This window comes from Heteronotia binoei, chromosome 3 (genome assembly GCF_032191835.1).
Source record: "Heteronotia binoei isolate CCM8104 ecotype False Entrance Well chromosome 3, APGP_CSIRO_Hbin_v1, whole genome shotgun sequence".
NCBI classification, from domain to species: domain Eukaryota; kingdom Metazoa; phylum Chordata; class Lepidosauria; order Squamata; family Gekkonidae; genus Heteronotia; species Heteronotia binoei.
Window position 1 is genome coordinate 2,647,690 of NC_083225.1, and position 17,763 is coordinate 2,665,452.

The window sequence follows — 17,763 nt, forward strand, 5'->3', positions numbered from 1 at the left end:
TGAGCCAATCCATCTTATGTTGAGTCTTCCTCTTTTTCTGCCACCTTCAACTTGAGCCAGTTTGGTGTAGCGGTTAAGTGTGCAGACTCTTATCTGGGAGAACCAGGTTTGATTCCCCACTCCTCCATTTGCAGCTGCTGGAATGACCTTGGGTAAGCCATAGCTATCGCAGGAGTTATCCTTGAAAGGGCAGCTGCTGTGAGAGCCCTCTCAGCCCCACCCACCTCACAGGGTGTCTGTTGTGGGGGGAGAAGATATAGGAGATTGTGAGCCGCTCTGAGCCTCTGATTAGAGAGAAGGGCGAGGTATAAATCTGCAGTTGTCATCTCCTTCTTCCTTGCACTGTTGTCTTTTCCAATGAGTCCTCTTGCCTTCCAATCTGACCAAAGCACGATAGTCTCAGTTTAGGTATTTTAAACTCCTAGGGAGAGTTCAGGGTTGATTTGATCTGGAACCCACTTATCTGTCTTAATGACAGTCCGCATTATCCATAAACTGTCATCCAACACCACGTTTCAAATGAATCAACTTTTTTCCCTGCTAGCTTTCCTCCTTGGTTGAGAGGAGCCTCCACATTCAGAGGCACTAATCCTCTGAATCCCAGAGCCAGGAGTCAGCCTTAGAGGAAGGCGTTGGGCTCTGAGAACCAGTTTGGTGTACTGGCTAAGTGTGTGGACTCTTATCTGGGAGAAATGGGTTTGATTCCCCACTCCTCCACTTGCACCTGCTGGCATGGCCTTGGGTCAGCCAGAGCTCTGGTAGAGGTTGTCCTTGCTGTGAGAGCCCTCTCAGCCCCACCCACCTCATAGGGTATCTGTTGTGGGGGAGGAAGATAAAGGAGATTGTGAGCCGCTCTGAGATTCAGGGTGGAGGGTAGAATATAAATCCAATGCTGTCGTCTTCTTCTGTGCCCTATTGTTGGCCCTCCAGAGGAACGGTTTGGCCCCTGTGTGAGCCAGGATGCTGAACTAGATTGGCCATTGGTCTGATTCAGCAGGGCTCTTCCTATGTTCTTATGACCATTATTGGAATGGACAGTCTGTGAAATCAACATGCTTTTGCACATTTCCTTTTGTCATTCTTGTCCTCTCTTGAGAGCCCTCTGGTTTCTTCTTTGAGAAATAGCATTTCCAGGCACACCGTTGTCTGAACTTGAGGTCTGGGATTTCTGTGTCATCTGTATCACTTGGTTTTATGCAGGGATGGAATTCTAGCAGGAGCTCCTTTGCATATTGGGCCACAACCTCCTGATGTAGCCAATCCCCGAAGAGCTTACAAGGCTCTTTTTTGTAAGCTCATGGAGGATCGGGTGCATCAGGGGTGTGTGGCCTAATATACAAAGGAGCTCTTGCTAGAATTCCACCCCTGGTTTTGCAGTTTCTCTAGTTTTATTAATGTTGTTTTTCAACATTGGTTTCTTTTTGCACCAACAGATAATAATACAAGGGCTTAGAAACTTAAACCGAGCTGTGCACGAAGACATTGTTGCAGTGGAACTCATGCCAAAAGATGCCTGGGTCACACCCTCCTCTATGGTTTTGCATGATGACGAGAATCCAAATGAAGATGATGTGGAGCAGGAAGAGGAGAAAGAAAACAGTGTATGATACAAACACAACTATGTCTCCTTTCCTGTATTTGCCTATCCCAGTCTTTCAGTCATGTCTGCTTACTTTGTCTGCGGGGCATCTCAGCTTTACTTACTAATCCATTATTAGTTGGCCATGCATATGCCATCATTTAACGCAAAATCATTAACTATATAGTATTTTCTTCCTGGAATTTGCAATTGTAAGAGTCTCCATCTTCTTTCTTAGATGCACATTTCTAGCCTTTTAGGGTTGCAGAGATGGGAAGGACGAGAAGAGAGCAAGAATCCAGTAAAACCTTAAAGATTAACAAAATTTGTGGCAGGGTATGAGCTTTTGTGAGTCACCGCTCACAGTGACTAACGGAAGCTCATACCCTGCCCATAATTTGGTTAGTCCTTCAGGTGCTATTGAACTCTTACTCTTTTTGACTGCCAGTCAAACGAAGCTACCCATCTTGATCTGCCTTGGGAAGTAAGAGCGTGGCTTAATGAATTCTCCCAATCTTCTATTATTATTATTAGTAGTAGTAGTAGTTTATTTATATTCCACCCATTCCCCCATAGGAGCTCAGAGTGGAGTAGCTTCTTAAGGTAGCTTCAGTGGGTGGACACGTTGGTTTGCAGTAGAACAACTAGATTAGATCCCAGTAGCATCTGAGAGACCAACCAGATTTTGGGAGTGTAAGGTTTTGAGAGTCAAAGCCCTGGCAAAGGGTCTCTAAGGTACTAAATGTAGTTCCGACTCTGGGGTGATGTTGCATCACAACATTTTCACAGCAAACTTTTTACGGGGTGGTTTGCCATTGCCTTCCCCAGTCATCTACACTCCCCCCCCCCCGCAAGCTGGGGACTCATTTTACCGACCTAAGAAGGATAGAAAGCTAAGTCAACCTTGAGCAGGCTACCTGAACCCAGCTTCCTCCGGGATCGAGCTCAGGTTGTGAGCAGAGAGCTCAGACTGCAGTACTGCAGCTTTACCACTCTGCGCCATGGGGCTCTTTTTCTCTAAGGTACTACTAGAGTCTAATCTAGTTCCAGATCTAAAGAAGCTTTGGTAAAATTTCCAGGAGGTGAGGCATAGGTAGAAGATCAATGAGAAAATTCATGCAGGTGTATTTCATCTCTGCAGCTGTATAGTTGCAGAACTCAACTGGTGATGAATAACTTGGGTTTTGTATATTATTTTGCCTCACTTGTCCTGCTCTCACTAGTTGCAGGAAGAGGGAAGGAGTTCCCATAGGCCCCTCAACTTGTCTTCCTTTGGTTTTTAAGCCAAATGCTGGTGGGCATTGACCTCGTGCTTTCACGGAAACTGGAAATTTGCTTTGTTCATGTGCCAGATTTCTCAGGATGCTGAATCCTGCACTTGTTACCAAATCCTGTGCCCCGCTGCAGATTGCCCACAGCTATCCCTGACCAGGCTTTGACAGCGATAGTCTTTCACTCAGCAAAGTTAAAGTGAGATTTATATGCAAAGCATCTCACGATGTCACAAACAGCTTGAGACCAGGAACGTGACAGCAAGGCATGAACAGTTGTGTTACTTGGTTCACCTGCCTTTAACTCAGGTGGTTTAGGTGTCTTTGTTTGTTTTTTTAATCTAGCTGAAAAGTTCTGCAAGCAACAGAATGTTGCGACCCACCGGCAGAGTTGTGGGCATCATCAAGCGGAACTGGAGGCCGTTCTGTGGCATGCTTTCTAAATCGCAGATAAAAGAGGTGAGCATCCCCATGATCGAACGCTCGCCTAGCTGCTTCCTTTCTTAATTTGCTGAAAGTCGCTGCCCCCGTTCTCTTTGACAGGCAAGGCGGCATTTATTCACCCCAGCTGATCGCAGGATCCCTCGAATCCGAATAGAGACAAGGCAGGCTGCGACTCTGGAGGGACAGCGCATCATTGTCGCGATTGACGGCTGGCCTAGGAATTCACGGTACCCTAATGTAAGTCTGAAGCGAAATGTAACTGATGACTTCAGCAGGCCTGAAGATCTTTAAATCCATGCAACAATCACACTTCCAAGGGGAGAGAATATCGACGTTCTATTGGTTAAATACTGTGTGAGGGTGGAAAACAGCTGGCCTGTGTGCTTGGCAGGAGAGCCACAGAAGCCTGCATGAGGCTAAGCTATTGAGTCTTGTGAGCAAAACATCTACTGAGTGAGCTCCTGGTATTTCACGTTGTGAGCTACTGCCGAAGCTGGCTCTTCCTGAGCTAAGGCCAAACTACGTGAGCCGGAGGCTAAAATGCTGTGAGCTAACTCACACTAACTCAGCTTAGAGGAAACACTGCTTGAGTTGCAGCCTTAAAGGCTTCGTTTTTTAATATTCTTTTTAACGACTATTTCATCCTGTTGAAATGCGTGTTTGTCCCCAGGGCCACTTTGTAAAGAATTTAGGAGCTGCCGGAGATAAGGAAACGGAGACCGAAGTCCTGTTGCTGGAACACGATGTGCCTCACCAGCCCTTCTCCCAAGCTGTCCTCAGCTTCCTCCCCCAAATGCCATGGAGCATCACCGAGAAGGTAACAGAAAGGCGGGCGTCACCAACAGATACTCTCCTTTGTCCCTCAGTCTCCCCTAGCACTTGCATACTGTGGCAGGAAGGGAGAGCGTAATAGTGGGAGGCGAAAAGAAACACCCTGACCCAGGTGGCCCAGGCTAGCCCAGATCTCATCAGATCTTAGATGCTAAGCAGGGTTGGCCCTGGTTAGTATTCGGATGGGAAGCCCAGGGTCACTATGCAGAAGCAGGCAGTGGCAAGCCACCCTCGGTTGGCTGCAGCTTTCGGTCCATCAGTGGCTATTAGCCACAGTGTATTGTTGGAAGCTGTGGTATTCCTAGTAGTAATGTATGGCTGTGAGAGCTGGACCAATAAGGAAGGCTGAGCACAGAAGAAGAGATGCTTTTGAGAGATGGTGCTGAAGAAGAATCTTGAGAGTCCCTTGGACTGCAAGAAGATCAAATCAGTCAGTCCTAAGAGAAATCAACCCAGACTGTTCCCTGGGAGGTCAGATGCTGAAGCTGAAGCTCAAATCCTTTGGCCACCAATGAGAAGGGAGCACTCCCTGGAGAAGATCCTGATGCTGGGAAAGACAGAAGGCAAAAGATGAGATGGCTGGACAGCATTACTGATGTAACAAACACGAATTTGATTAGGCTTCGGAGGATGGTGGAAGACAGGAGGGCCTGGCGTAACTTTGTCCTTGGGGTCGCAAAGAGTCGGACTCAACTGTGCAACTGAACAACAAAATTGTTGGAACTCTCTGTCTGGGGCAGTGATGCTCTGTATTCTTGGTGCTGGGGGGGCACAGTGGGAGGGCTTCTGATGGCACTTGATGGCACTTGGGTTTTTTTGGCCACTGAAGGCAGGTTCAGGGTGGCTCACAGGTTGGGGTCAAGCAGTGAACTGGATGGGCCGTTTTCCGGATCCAACATGGCTTCTCTTATGTCAAAAAGAGAGGAAAAAATAAAAACAATCCAGATTTCAGTAGCTGTAAAGATGGGGAACTTAAAATCCCTTACTCTAGCAGGTGCTGTCCTTGCGTGAAGGACTGTGTTGAAACTGTCTCCCATGTTCTTCTTCGGTGCCCTTTTTTATCTGGCATCTCGTCGTGATTTTTATATTCCATATGAGCCGCACTCTTGGAGACTTCTGACGATTTGAAGGTTCTTTTCTTGCTCAGTCACCCAGATATTGAAATAGCTGAAAGGGTAGTTCTGCGGAATTTCTTTAGGGATAGGTTCTCTTATGAAAATGGCCATCAAGGGTTCAAGCATCTGTATTTGCTGAAAGCACTTAAGCTGAGTTAGTTGCTAGTAATACAGGTCAGTGGAAACTAGGTTGAAGGTAAAGTTATCTGAGGTTAACCTTAGCCTTAAATGTTTTGATTTGGCAGTATAATTGCTGATGTTGAGAGGTCTGAGAAGAGCCGGAGAGAGTAATGATCACCAGCCAGCTGCAGGTGCAGTCGGTGGTTCTGGGATGTGGATGACGCGTATTAGTGGAGAAGATATTTATTTATTTCTCCCCCTCCCTCCCCACTGAAGGCAGGTTCAGGGTGGCTCACAGGTTGGGGTCAAGCAATGACCAAACAAGATAAAACAGCGATAAAACCAGTTATTAAAACATCAGTATCAATAGGTGCTAGTGCAATAGTTCATACAAACAGTTAAAATTTCGATGGTAGCAATATAACTGGATGGTTGGTATGTTCCAAAAGGACCCCGGATTGCCATAGCGTGGTAAGAAATCCAGAGTGATGTTTAAGTTTCTGGTTTATGGGCCTAATCCGTTGCTGTAGAAGTTACCATTACGGGAAAGCGTGGTGGAAGAGTGCCGTTTTACAGGCCCTGTGGAAGTGTGGAAGCTCCCACAGGGCCCTAACCTCCTCCGGCAACTCATTCCACCAGCTAGGGGCAGCATATAGATTGTATTTGGATACAGATTTGGATATATACACTTGGATATAGATTGTGATACCAGTTTCTGGGAGGGAAATGCATTATAAACCCTGAGATTTTGGGAAAGGGTGCTGACTGCACTAGAGACAGGGGAATTCTATGCTGTCAAGCCATGAATTTAACAACAGTTATTGGAGATCTCTAATATAGAATGGGACTTAGGCTTTCACAGAAATTAATTTGCGGAGGGATGGTGACTTAGTGGTAGAGCATCTGCTTGGTAAGCAGAAGGTCCCAGGTTCAATCCCAAGCATCTCTAACTCAAAAGGGTCCAGGCAAGTAGGCGTGAAAAACCTCAGCTTGAGACCCTGGAGAGCTGCTGCCAGTCTGAGTAGACAATACTGACTTTGATGGACCCAGAGTCTGATTCAGTATAAGGCAGCTTCATATGTTTGAAGAGGGGCTGTGGTTGCTCAGTGGTAGAGCAGGTTCAATCTCTGGCATCTCCCACTGAAAAGCGTCCAGGCAGGTAGGCGTAAAAAACCTCAGCTTGAGATCCTGGAGAGCCGCTGCCAGTCTGAGTGGGCAATACTGACTTTGATGGACCGAAGGGGGTCTGATTCAGTATAAAGCAGCTTCATATGTCCATACGCCCAATGCTTTAGCAGGTATTTGCATATAACACTGGGTAAAAGTTCTAAAAACCTTCTAATTGTATCTGGAAACTGTACTAACATTATCTATTGTTTTGCCTTTCTGCTTATGTATTTTCAAGCCTTCTGTCCAGAGTAGAAACTTAAGTGTAATAAAGTTTATCTGTGTCAGTTCCTGAGGTTGTTTGGGTTACTGAGGTGTACAAAAGTAAATCCCGCCTCAAGTAGCAAAGTTTCTTCATAGTGTTACGGTTACATGCCCTGATAAGTAATACTGTGTAATTGCCCATTTCATCATTAAGGTTTTCTCGAATGGTATAAACGTCAGTGGATGGGTGTGGTTACCATATTTTTTAAAGTATTTTGTTGGAAATCCCCCCCCCCCCCAGGATATGAAATGCAGAGAGGACTTGAGGCACCTGTGCGTGTGCAGCGTCGATCCTCCTGGCTGCACCGATATCGATGACGCCTTGCACTGCAGAGAGCTGGAAAATGGAACCCTAGAGGCAAGTTCTCCTCGGGGCTCCTTGAAACGCTGCTTTGCCAGTTTAGTGTCTGCAATATTTACGCTGGGGGGTTCAGGAAGTGAATGAGATTAAAATAAAGCAGTTCCACTACATAAAAAAAAGTGTATTATAATAATCTGGTAGAAAAGTGTGGTCCAGTGGCTTCATTTACTGTGTATAACCTTCAAGTGGGTCACCTTTAAACACTTAAAATAAAACGTGATTAAAGTATCAGCACTCGGTCTTAAAAGGTGCTTTCAAACTTTGGCTCTTTCCTTCCTTCCTCAGGGGATCAGGAGGGGGAGGAGCTTCAGCCAATAGAAGGAAGAACAATATAAGTAACTGGTACCGATGTATAAATGGAAATTATGCAGTAATCACCGGTCAGCAATAAAATATTCACACTCTCAATGTGTGTACATGCCTTTGATTTAGTGCAAAAATAGACAAATGATACAAAGGAACAATAAGGTATTTGTATTCCCCCAATTAATGCACTCTAAGGTTTTGGTATAGGAACCAGCCTTAAAAGAGTTCGTAGTTGCATGCTGTAGGGTGGAGTCCTTAATTGTTCCGCTCGTGATGTAGTGGAGAGAAAAAGGACCGTATAGAAAGGCGTCCTCCGCCAGCAGCAGAGGTTTAGAGCGTGCGTTAATCCGTGTTTGAAACAAAGTATCTGTGGCTCCAGAAAACAGAGAAGAGGCTGACAAAGTAGTGAACAGACAGAAACCGTGAGGACTCCTTTCTATACGGTTCTTTTTCTCTCCACTACGACATCACGAGCGGAACAATTAAGGACTCCGCCCTACAGCACGCAACTACAAACTATTTTAAGGCTGGTTCCTATATCAAAACCTTTAGAGTGCATTAATTGGGGGGTACAAATACCTTATTGTTCCTTTGTATCATTTGTCTATTTTTGCACTAAATCAAAGGCATATACACACATTGAGAGTGTAAATATTTTATTGTTGACTGGTGATTATTGTATAATTTCCAATAGAAGGAAGAAGGCTTGGCTCAGTAGGTCTGCTGTGTGATTGAGAATGCCTAGCAAAGCAAGCTATCCCTTCTCCCCCTTCCTCCCCTAGGGAGAGAAACCTCAGCCAGTGGAGAAAATAGAGACTTTGCTGTGTAGCTCCTGTGTGATTGAGCAAGCCTGGCAAAGCAAGCTGGGAGAAGGAAGCAGACAACAGCCTCGTTCTCTCCCCCGGGCCACATGTTTGTCATCCCTGTCATCCCATTGCTTTTAACCATTACACAAGGCAATCCACTACAACTAAACTTTTGAAAATGCTGAATAACTTGTTTATTTGCTAGGTTGGTGTGCACATCGCAGATGTCAGCCATTTCATTCGACCAGGAAATGCGCTGGACCAAGAATCTGCAAAAAGGGGTACCACTGTGTATCTGTGCGAAAAAGTAAATTTCCTTTTCATATCTCTTTTCTATTAATATCGGTTTGCCCTGTTCAAAGTCGGTTCATTCCAACCATGAACTTAATACAGCAGTTTTTCACTTGTGTGATGAATGATGCCTAAGGCTTTCTGGATATCCTCCATGTTCCCAGTAGGGGTCAGTCCCCAGAGGTTGCCATGACTTCCAGAAGATAGAAGATATTGGATTTATACTCCGAATCTCAGAGTTTCAGAGCAGCTCACAATCTCCTTTCCCTTCCTCCCCTCCCCCACAACAGACACCCTGTGAGGTGGGTGGGGCTGAGAGGGCTCTCACAGCAGCTGCCCTTTCAAGGACAACTATGAGGGCTATGGTTGACTCAAGGCTATTCCAGCAGGTGCAAGTGGAGGAGTGGGGAATCAAATCCAGTTCTTCCAGATAAGAGTCCTCACACAACCACTACACCAAACTGGCTTTTTATGTGTGTGAGGTGTGCGTGCGTACACACACACACACACATAAAAATACAAAAATACCCTACTCCTCAAAAAGGGGAAAGCATTTATTTATATTTAGGAGTTTTTCCTGTTGTGCAGAACAAAGTTATTTGAAATTTAACATGGCCTATCCTCTGCTAATTGTGGAAAGAGGGTGGAGAGTGCTGACAAAGAGAAATGTTTTTTCCCTATCCTAAAATATTAGAATCCAAGGGCATGCAATGAAACTGATGGGTAGTAGGGTCAGGACAGACAAAAAAATGCTGTTTTCACAGGGTATGATTAAGCGTGGAATTCTCTGCTGGGGATGTAGTGATGGCCACAGACATAAACACCTTGAGAAGGGAATTAGATGAATTCGTAGAGGATACATCTGTCGATGGCTACTGAGAGGAACCTCCTCATTCAGAGGCATGAATCCCAGAGCCAGAAGGCCACCTCGGGGGATGTCCTCAGCCTCTATGGCCTGTAGCTGGCCCTCCAGAAGAACTGGCTGACCACTGTGTGAGACTGGATGCTGGATTAGAGGGGCCACTGGTCTGATCCAGCAGGGCTCTTCTTATGTCTTATGACAGTGTAGGAGTTCGAATGTGGGTTTCCCAGATCCCACTGCATCCCTCTGGCTCTCCAGAATTTGCTAATGGGAGATAAGCGTCTTGCAATTGCATAGCCTGCAAGTACATCATTCAGATTGGCTGCAGGTGTGTAAATCTGCACTATAAGAGAAGACGTGAAAGGGAACAATGATTTAAAGAAATGAGTTAACACTTACGTTTGTCCTTCGTATTTCAGAGGATTGACATGGTTCCGGAGTTGCTGAGTTCCAATTTGTGCTCTCTGAGATCCAATGTTGACAGGTAATCATGCAGCTATGCATTTTTTAGATATTCAATACAACTTTGAGTAAATTCTTTGGTTTCAGCAGTACACTTTTCCCCCTTCCTTCCCAGGCTTGCGTTTTCATGTATCTGGGAAATGACTCCCAATGCTGAAATCCTGAAAACCAGATTTACGAAGAGTGTTATTAATTCCAAGGTAGGATTAAAGTGTGTATGAGTGTTTAGTGGGGGGGCGGGGAATGGGAAATACAATTTTTGATCCCTTGGTAACCGTGCAGAGGTGCTGAATGCAGCAGAAGTTGTACATTAAAATAAGTCAGGAACAGTGGAACTTCATCGTTGTTGGAGCCCTTTTGTAGAAACGGCAATTGTTAGTATCGATCTCCAAAATGATCCTTAAACTTTGCTTTGAAAGTGGAGAACCAAAGAAGTGGGTTGTCTCCCAGGATTACGTAGATGTTATCCTGTCCTTTCTCCAAGCAGCAGAGTTAAACTGGTGCCCTGGTGGGGGGAGGGTATCAAAGGCAGGGCCGGTGTTGGGGCTTTTGCCGCCCTGGCAAGGCTTCGCCCCCCACCCCTTCAGTGGGGGAGGGCTCCCAGCACCCACCCAAATGCAGGCCCTGTTTGCATGGAGGGCTCCTCCATGCAAACAGCCCCCCCACTCAACCTCCCCGTGATGCGGGGAAGCTGAGCAGGGCTGGATGGCCGTGTTTGCACGGAGGGCTCCTCTTGAGGAGCTTGCCGTGCAAAGCCCCCCCCCCCCCCCAACGACTTTCCCACGGCATGAGAAAGTCTTGGGCAGGGAAAGAGGCAGCATGGGGCCTCTGCCTCACTCTCAGGGTGCCTGCCCTGCAAGGGAAGGCAGCCTGGGAGCGAGGCCGAGCTGCTTCTTTCCTCCGCCCAAGTCTGGGGTGGGAAAAAGTCGCTGCGGGCCAGCTGGCATGCGGGGAGGGGGCACCTAGCAGAGCCCTGTAGGCTATGTGGCCCCCTAGGCCTACTCCCACACGCCAGCCTTGATCCAGGGACCTTCAAGAGTAGTGGAAACTGGACAAACTGGAATTTTGCAGTGGATGGGGAATTGGCAAAAGTTGCGCTCCCATCCTCCGCCCACAGAATCCAACCTTGGTACCTGAGAAGTAGACGCAATTCTGTCAGTTTCAGGATTGTCACATTCAGGGACTGTATTTATTGCTTCTCTTTTTTAACCATCTCCCCCTGCCCCCCTGGAGGCTTCTCTTACGTACGCTGAGGCACAAATGAAGATCGATTCTGCCAACATGAACGATGACATCACGATTAGTTTACGTGGACTCAATAAGCTGGCTAAAATTCTTAAGAAGCGCCGAATAGATAATGGGTAAGCAGATGAGCATGCATTGTGCTTTTTCTCTCCCTCTTTCAGACTAGTGACAGCCATCTGGCTTCTGGCAGAGTGCATTTTCCTTTTATCAGCATTGTAGGGAAAATAGCGGCAAGTCTTTATTGCAGAGTGCAGGGGTCCCCAACGTTTTGGCCCCTTCCCAACACCATGGGGTTTGCACAGCTGCAGAGTGGCTGTCATAATGTGGCTGCCTCAGGAAGTAGAACTAGCCACAAATTGGCCGTCACTGTGTACTTCCAACCACATAGTGCAGATCCTTGTGCTGCAGTGGTAACTGCTGGCCAAAGCAACACTTTTTAAAAAGTCTGCACAGCCAATCAAATCTCTAGGGGCCAGTGACAAGCCCCTAGAGCAAAAGCCCCACTTTGACCCTGTCTGTTTCTAAAAAAAACACTCGGTGGGCACCAGGGAAGGCGTCAGTGGATGCCATGGGGCCCGTGGGCACCATGTGGGGGGGCAGTATTGAACACAATCCAAAATGCTGCATAGCATATGAAAATGCAGGAAGACTGATAAACGTTTGAGTGGATATAGCAAAATTACAGAAAGGCACTAATAATACAGTAAACCCATACTATTCAAGAGCAAATCATGCAGTGACAAAAAGTCTTTCAAAGAGAGTCCCAAAGAAAGACAGGAAAGCTCTCTACTATTGTTTATTAGCATCTTTCTGTAACTTTGCTATATGCATTCAATAGTTTCTTAGTCTTTCTGTATTTTCATATGCTGTGCAGCATTTTGGATTGTGCATATTATTAGTCTTACGAATTTTCTCCGTGGTTCTTGCTATATCTTTGTCTTTTTCATGAGTGCCCATTGAGCCTTTGGACCCAAGAACAGCACAGTGACTTTCATGCTGCAATGCTGGAATGCCCCTGGCTTCCCTCTTGCTGGAGCTTCTCTTTGGGGAGATCGTTCATACCATATAAAACTCTCCAGGACAACAGGTTGTCCACCCTAACCAGGGCTTTTTTTGTAGCAAGAACTCCTTTCCTTTCCGCCCAGTGTAGCCAGTCCTCCTGCAGCTTCCAGTAGACCCTGTAGCTCTTGGAAGATTGGCTACATCAGCGGGGCATGGCCTAATATGCAAAGGAGTTCCTGCTACAAAAAAAGCCCTGATCCATAACCAATATTATCTTAGAATCATAGAGTTGGAAGGGACCTCCAGGGTCATCTAGTCCAGCCCCCTGCACAATGCAGGAAACTCACAAACCCCTCCCCCTAAATTCACAGGATCAGCATTGCTGTCAGATGGCCATCTAGCCTCTGTTGAAAAACCTCCAAGGAAGGAGAGCCCACCACCTCCCAAGGAGGAAGCCTGTTCCACTGAGGAACTGCTCTAATGGTCAGGAAGTTCTTCCTAATGTTGAACTAGAAACTCTCTGATTTAATTTCAACCCGTTGGTTGTGGTCCAACCTTCTGGTGCCACAGAAAACAATTCTACACCATCCTCCAGATGACAGCCCTTCAAGTACTTGAAGATGGGGATCAAATCACCTCTCAGTCACCTCCTTTCTCTTGGAGTGTATGGTAGAATATTGTGCATATAGGTCACACTCTCAGTTCAAAGTAGACAACAGGGAAGACCACCAGGCTTAGCAAGTTCTCTGTGTAAACTTTGTATCTGGACCCCTAGAATCTGCTTCAATTTGTGCTGCATTCTCTCTGTTTGTTTCCTGCCTGTCTTTTGGCCATTTTATCAAAGTCAGTCTACAATTCCTCTGAACACTTGCAACATAATATACACAACACAAAAGCAGACAAAGACAAACATGGTTCTTAGCTAACTCAAGTAACTGTTCCATAATGGCCAGGTAGAATGGCTTATGAAGAAGAAAGTGTTGGAAAGGGAGGCGTCAAATAGCATCTCTTTCCCAGGCAGGCTGACAGAAAGGGACCTCATGGTTTCCCCTTTGCCCAGAGACTGTACTAGAGAATACAGGGCAGTTTCCAAGGTGGTTAAAAAACCCTGAAAACTCCTGGCATAGCTTAAACAGTCCTGGTATCTTAATTATTATATTATAGATCTGATTTCTGAGGACTGCGGCATGACATAGAATGGCGTTGATATTTAATAAAGATCTGCCCTGCCCGGAATGGGCCAGGCTAGCCTGATCTGGTCAGATCTCAGAAGCTAAGCTGGTTCTTGGGTGGGAGAGACACCAAGGAAGTCCAGGGTCAGGCAGGGAAAGCCTCTTGCCTTGAAAATTCTACGGGATTCCCACCTGTCAGCACTCATCTGAATTCTGTAAAGCAGGTTTCCTTTATTTGTATATGTTTATTTTTAGGGCTTTAACTCTTTCTTCACCTGAAGTTCGCTTCCACATGGACAGCGAAACCCACGACCCTATTGATTTACAGACAAAGGAGCTCAAGTAAGTTGTGTGCTTTGTTGTCATCAGATTGCTCAGTTACAAGGCTCCCTTTAGCAAATGCTGTCAGTACTCAGCATTCCTTAAGGAAGATGCCATTCCACAGAGCAACAAGTCTGTGTATGGGTCGCAATCTGATCTTCCTTTCCATGCACCACACAGGCGGCTCATGGTCCACAAATAAGTTGTGTGATTCGAAGAGCCAAACTGCAAATGGCGGGACGGGAGAGGAAGGCAGGCACTGCCCCCTTGAGCTGCCTGCTGGGTATAAGAACAGAAGAGCCCTGCTGGATCAGACAGCCTCCTGTCGCACACAGTGACCAACCAGTTCCTTTGGAGGGCCAACAACAGGCCATGGAGGCCGAGGCCCTTCCCCTGGTGGGACTCAGGATTAGTGCCCCTGAATGTGGAGGCTCCTTTCAGTCCCCAGGGCTAGTAGCCGGTGAGAGACTTCTCCTCCATGAATCTCTCTCATCCCCTTTTCAAGCTCTTTGTGCCTGTGACTGTCACTACGTCCTCTGGCAGTGAATTCCACATTTTCATCATGATGGCTCTTTATTTCCCCAGTTCAGTCTGGTGCAGCTCAGTTTGTGTGTGTGTAGGGCTTCCCTCTGTGGACAGAGCAGGCATGCCAGATGTAGACTGCTGCCTCTTCTGACGTGCACATGCTTCCCATCGACAGGGAAACCAACTCCATGGTCGAAGAGTTCATGCTGCTCGCCAACGTCTCCGTTGCTCAAAAGATCTACGAGGAGTTCTCTGAGCACGCCTTGCTGAGGAAGCACCCGGCTCCTCCCCCCTCCAATTACGACATCCTGGTGAAGGCAGCCAAGTCGAAGGCAAGTTCTCCCAACCCTGGAAACGGATAAAGGAGCCAGCCGCAAAATGGCTGCTGCAGTTTTCCCTCAGTCATACAAGGTGGCAGCTGCTGCCAAAGCAGCATTTTAAAAAAAAAATCTGCACAGCTGATCAGGTTTCCAGTAGACAATCTGGGCAAAAGCCCCACATGGCTCTGCCCCCTTCCTAAAAATACCAGGCACCAGGAAAGGTGTCAGTTGGCGTTTTCCCTGCGTTGACGTCTTCCAGGTTTACCTTCCTGCCTCTGTGCCGCCTGTGCCCCTCTCAGCCTTTGGGAAATGCTTCTGCTGCAAAAGAGGAAGCTGCCTCTGCCATATGCCTGGAAGAGCTTTTGCATGTGCACGTCACACCCGTTCTGTTGTGAGTCACGCACATATCGGAATAACAGCTGCCATAGTTTTAGCCGTCTTAGTCTTCTTCCCCTCAGTGGTGCAGCGCTGCCTGCTACGTTTCAAAGCAGATCCAGGAGGCAGCCGTGTTGGTCTGAAACAGTAGAACAAAGCAGTACACAAGTGCACCTTTAAGACCAACTAAGTTTTATTCAGAATGGAAGCTTTCTAATGTAAAACGGTAGAATGTGAGCATACGAAAGCTGACATTTTGAATAAAGCTTAGTTGGTCTTAAAGGTGCACTTGTGTACTGCTTTGTTTCAAAACAGGTTCACTTATTCAGTGCGGTTAGAATTGAGGCTGTGTCGTAGTCGGGAGACAGTGACAAACCTCAAAGCAGCTCAGCAGATGTGAAATGTGGGGACTGGGGCTGGCAAGGGAATCAAAGTATGCTGAAAGGCTTTGAAAGGTTAGAAGGTACCGCTTTGATTCTTTTTCCTCCTGTTTTGCAGGGCTTAGAAATCAGAACTGATTCCGCAAAAGCTCTGGCCGATTCCTTGGACAGCGCCGAATCTCCTTCTTTCCCCTACCTGAACACATTGCTGCGTATCTTGGCCACTCGCTGCATGATGCAGGCCGTGTACTTCTGCTCGGGCATGGATAACGACTTCCACCACTATGGTTTGGCCTCCCCTATTTATACACATTTTACTTCACCGATCAGAAGGTAACTGCCATGTTTACTTCTTTCACTTATAGCCCACCTTTTCTCCCAAGGGGGGGGTGGGAGGGGGAGAACCACGATCTGCTTGCAGCATTCTCCTTTCCTCAGAGCCAGGGCCTTTTCTGCTGCGGCTCCTGCCTGGTGGAATGAGCTGCTAGAGGAGGTTAGGGCCCTGCAAGAGCTCACACAATTCCGCGGGGCCTGTAAAATGGTGCTCTTCCGCTAGGCATTTTCGAATCAAAATCTATAGCAAGAGGACAGCAGAACAAATCCCCTGGGCCACCTCAGGCATCACAGTGTGGCTGGGACCTCCTTCCACAGGACATTCAGCAGAAGTCACTGAAGAACAAAATTTAATATCAACATAGTTCGCAGTTTAACACACCGTTATATTTCAATATGAGATCAATTGCTATTTTATGTAACTGTTTTATTTGTTTTATTATGATGCACTTATCTTGTTTTAATGTTGGCCTTGTGGCCTCCAAGTGTAAACCGCCCTGAGCCTGCTTCGGCGGGGAGGGCAGGATATAAATCAAATGAATAAATTATCCCAACAACAACCCTGGGAGGTAGGTTACTCTGAGAGGAGTTCCAAGAAGTTGGAGCCGGGGCCAAAAAGGGTTCTGCATCTAGCTGAGGGCAGCCGAATATCTTTCGGGCCAGGGACCACCAGCTGCAAGGCTCTTCGGGGGGATGCATCCTGCTTCTCTTAAGGTTCGTCCACTGTAAATGAGCAGCAGCCTTTTCAACAACGCACAGCTGACAGACCTGAAACAGACATTACTGTGGGCTGTAGGCCATGATTCAGTGGAAAGCATCTGCTTGGCATGCAGAAGGCCCCTGGTTCAATCCCCGACATCTTGGGTTAAGGAACAGGGTGTTTGTGGGGGGGGGGGGGGGGGGCGGAGAAGATGTAGGAGATTGTAAACAGCTCTGAGTCTCTGATTCAGAGAGAAGGGAGGGGTATAAATCTGCAATTCTTCTTCTTCTTGTGCTTGAGTTGGTCAAGGGTCTGAGGGGTGTCAATGACCTGAAGCTATGCTAAGTGGGGTTAACCAGCGGAAGTCGTGCCAACTGCTGAACGGTGGCTTCTGGCTGTGTTATTGTTGGAGTTGTGAGTGACCCTCTATTTTATGTATTATGTTTATGAAATACTTTAAATTTGTTGTGTTTATTGGACGTTTTATTTATTGTAATGGGGCTGCCCTGAGCCCGCCTAGCGGAATGGAGCAGGGTATAAGTCACAGATTAAATTAAATTACATTACAGGGCCAGGTCTGACAGAAATTAGACATTTTAGGGCCGAGCCAAGTGTGTACCTATTTAAGATTAGGTAGCAGAGATATAAACTTTAAAAAGAACACAGACAAACATAAAGATTTTTTTAAAAAAATCCTTAAAATAAAACATGCTTAAAACATTAGTACTCGTTGGTCTTAAAGGTGCTTCCTTTGTATTTCTCCCACGGGATCCAGGGAACTGGGCAAAGGAAGCCCTGGCTCTTTCCCTCCCTCCCTCCCCAGGGGACCAGGAGGAAGAGCAGCCTCAGCCAATAGAAGGAAGAGAGGCTTGGCTCAGTAGCTCTGCTGTGCGATTGAGAGAGCCTAGCAAAGCAAGCTCTCCCACATCCCCCCCCCAAGGGAGGCGGCTCAGCCAATGGAGAAAAGAGAGACTTTGCTCTGTAACTCCTGTTGTTTGAGCAAGCCTTGCACAGCAAACTGTTATGCAGAAGGAAGCAAGAGAGAGGGAGAAGGAAGCAGATGACAGCCAGTTGCTCGGGGGCCTGATAGGAACACTCCAGCTGATTCGACCCCCTGGCTACATATTTGACACCCCTGGCATAAGGAGTTCTCCTGTGATCAACATATCACCTGTATCCCTGATCCTTCTTCCATCACAGATATGCCGATATCATAGTGCATCGACTGCTGGCTGTGGCCATCGGGGCAGACTGCACCTACCCGGACCTCACTGACAAGCACAAGCTGGCCGAACTGTGCAACAATCTCAACTACAGGCATAAAATGGCTCAGTACGCGCAGAGGGCATCAGTTGCCTTTCACACCCAGGTGACTTGGCCTCTGTCCTTGCATTTTGCCAGGAATTTGGGCAGGGCGGAGCTGGTCAGTTCATTCTTTTTTAAAATTCTGCAGTTAGAATCTTGTTCCAAAGTACAGCTTTTAAAGGGGCCTCTTGATTGCCACCTCACAG

The 17,763-nt window shown here is 46.9% G+C and overlaps 1 protein-coding gene across 1 annotated transcript in view; it reads left to right on the forward strand.

Moving 5' to 3' along the window:
- The window catches only part of DIS3 (DIS3 homolog, exosome endoribonuclease and 3'-5' exoribonuclease), a 35,160-nt gene that overhangs the window by 11,336 nt on the left and 6,061 nt on the right, over nucleotides 1-17,763 (forward strand). The window contains exons 6-18 of the mRNA XM_060233538.1: nucleotides 1,434-1,601; nucleotides 3,196-3,309; nucleotides 3,394-3,531; nucleotides 3,965-4,111; nucleotides 7,033-7,149; nucleotides 8,470-8,571; nucleotides 9,837-9,901; nucleotides 9,995-10,079; nucleotides 11,113-11,240; nucleotides 13,554-13,640; nucleotides 14,320-14,476; nucleotides 15,338-15,552; nucleotides 17,453-17,621. Of these exons, the coding sequence (XP_060089521.1) occupies nucleotides 1,434-1,601; nucleotides 3,196-3,309; nucleotides 3,394-3,531; nucleotides 3,965-4,111; nucleotides 7,033-7,149; nucleotides 8,470-8,571; nucleotides 9,837-9,901; nucleotides 9,995-10,079; nucleotides 11,113-11,240; nucleotides 13,554-13,640; nucleotides 14,320-14,476; nucleotides 15,338-15,552; nucleotides 17,453-17,621 (1,692 nt within the window). The remainder of the gene's footprint in view (nucleotides 1-1,433; nucleotides 1,602-3,195; nucleotides 3,310-3,393; nucleotides 3,532-3,964; nucleotides 4,112-7,032; nucleotides 7,150-8,469; nucleotides 8,572-9,836; nucleotides 9,902-9,994; nucleotides 10,080-11,112; nucleotides 11,241-13,553; nucleotides 13,641-14,319; nucleotides 14,477-15,337; nucleotides 15,553-17,452; nucleotides 17,622-17,763) is intronic.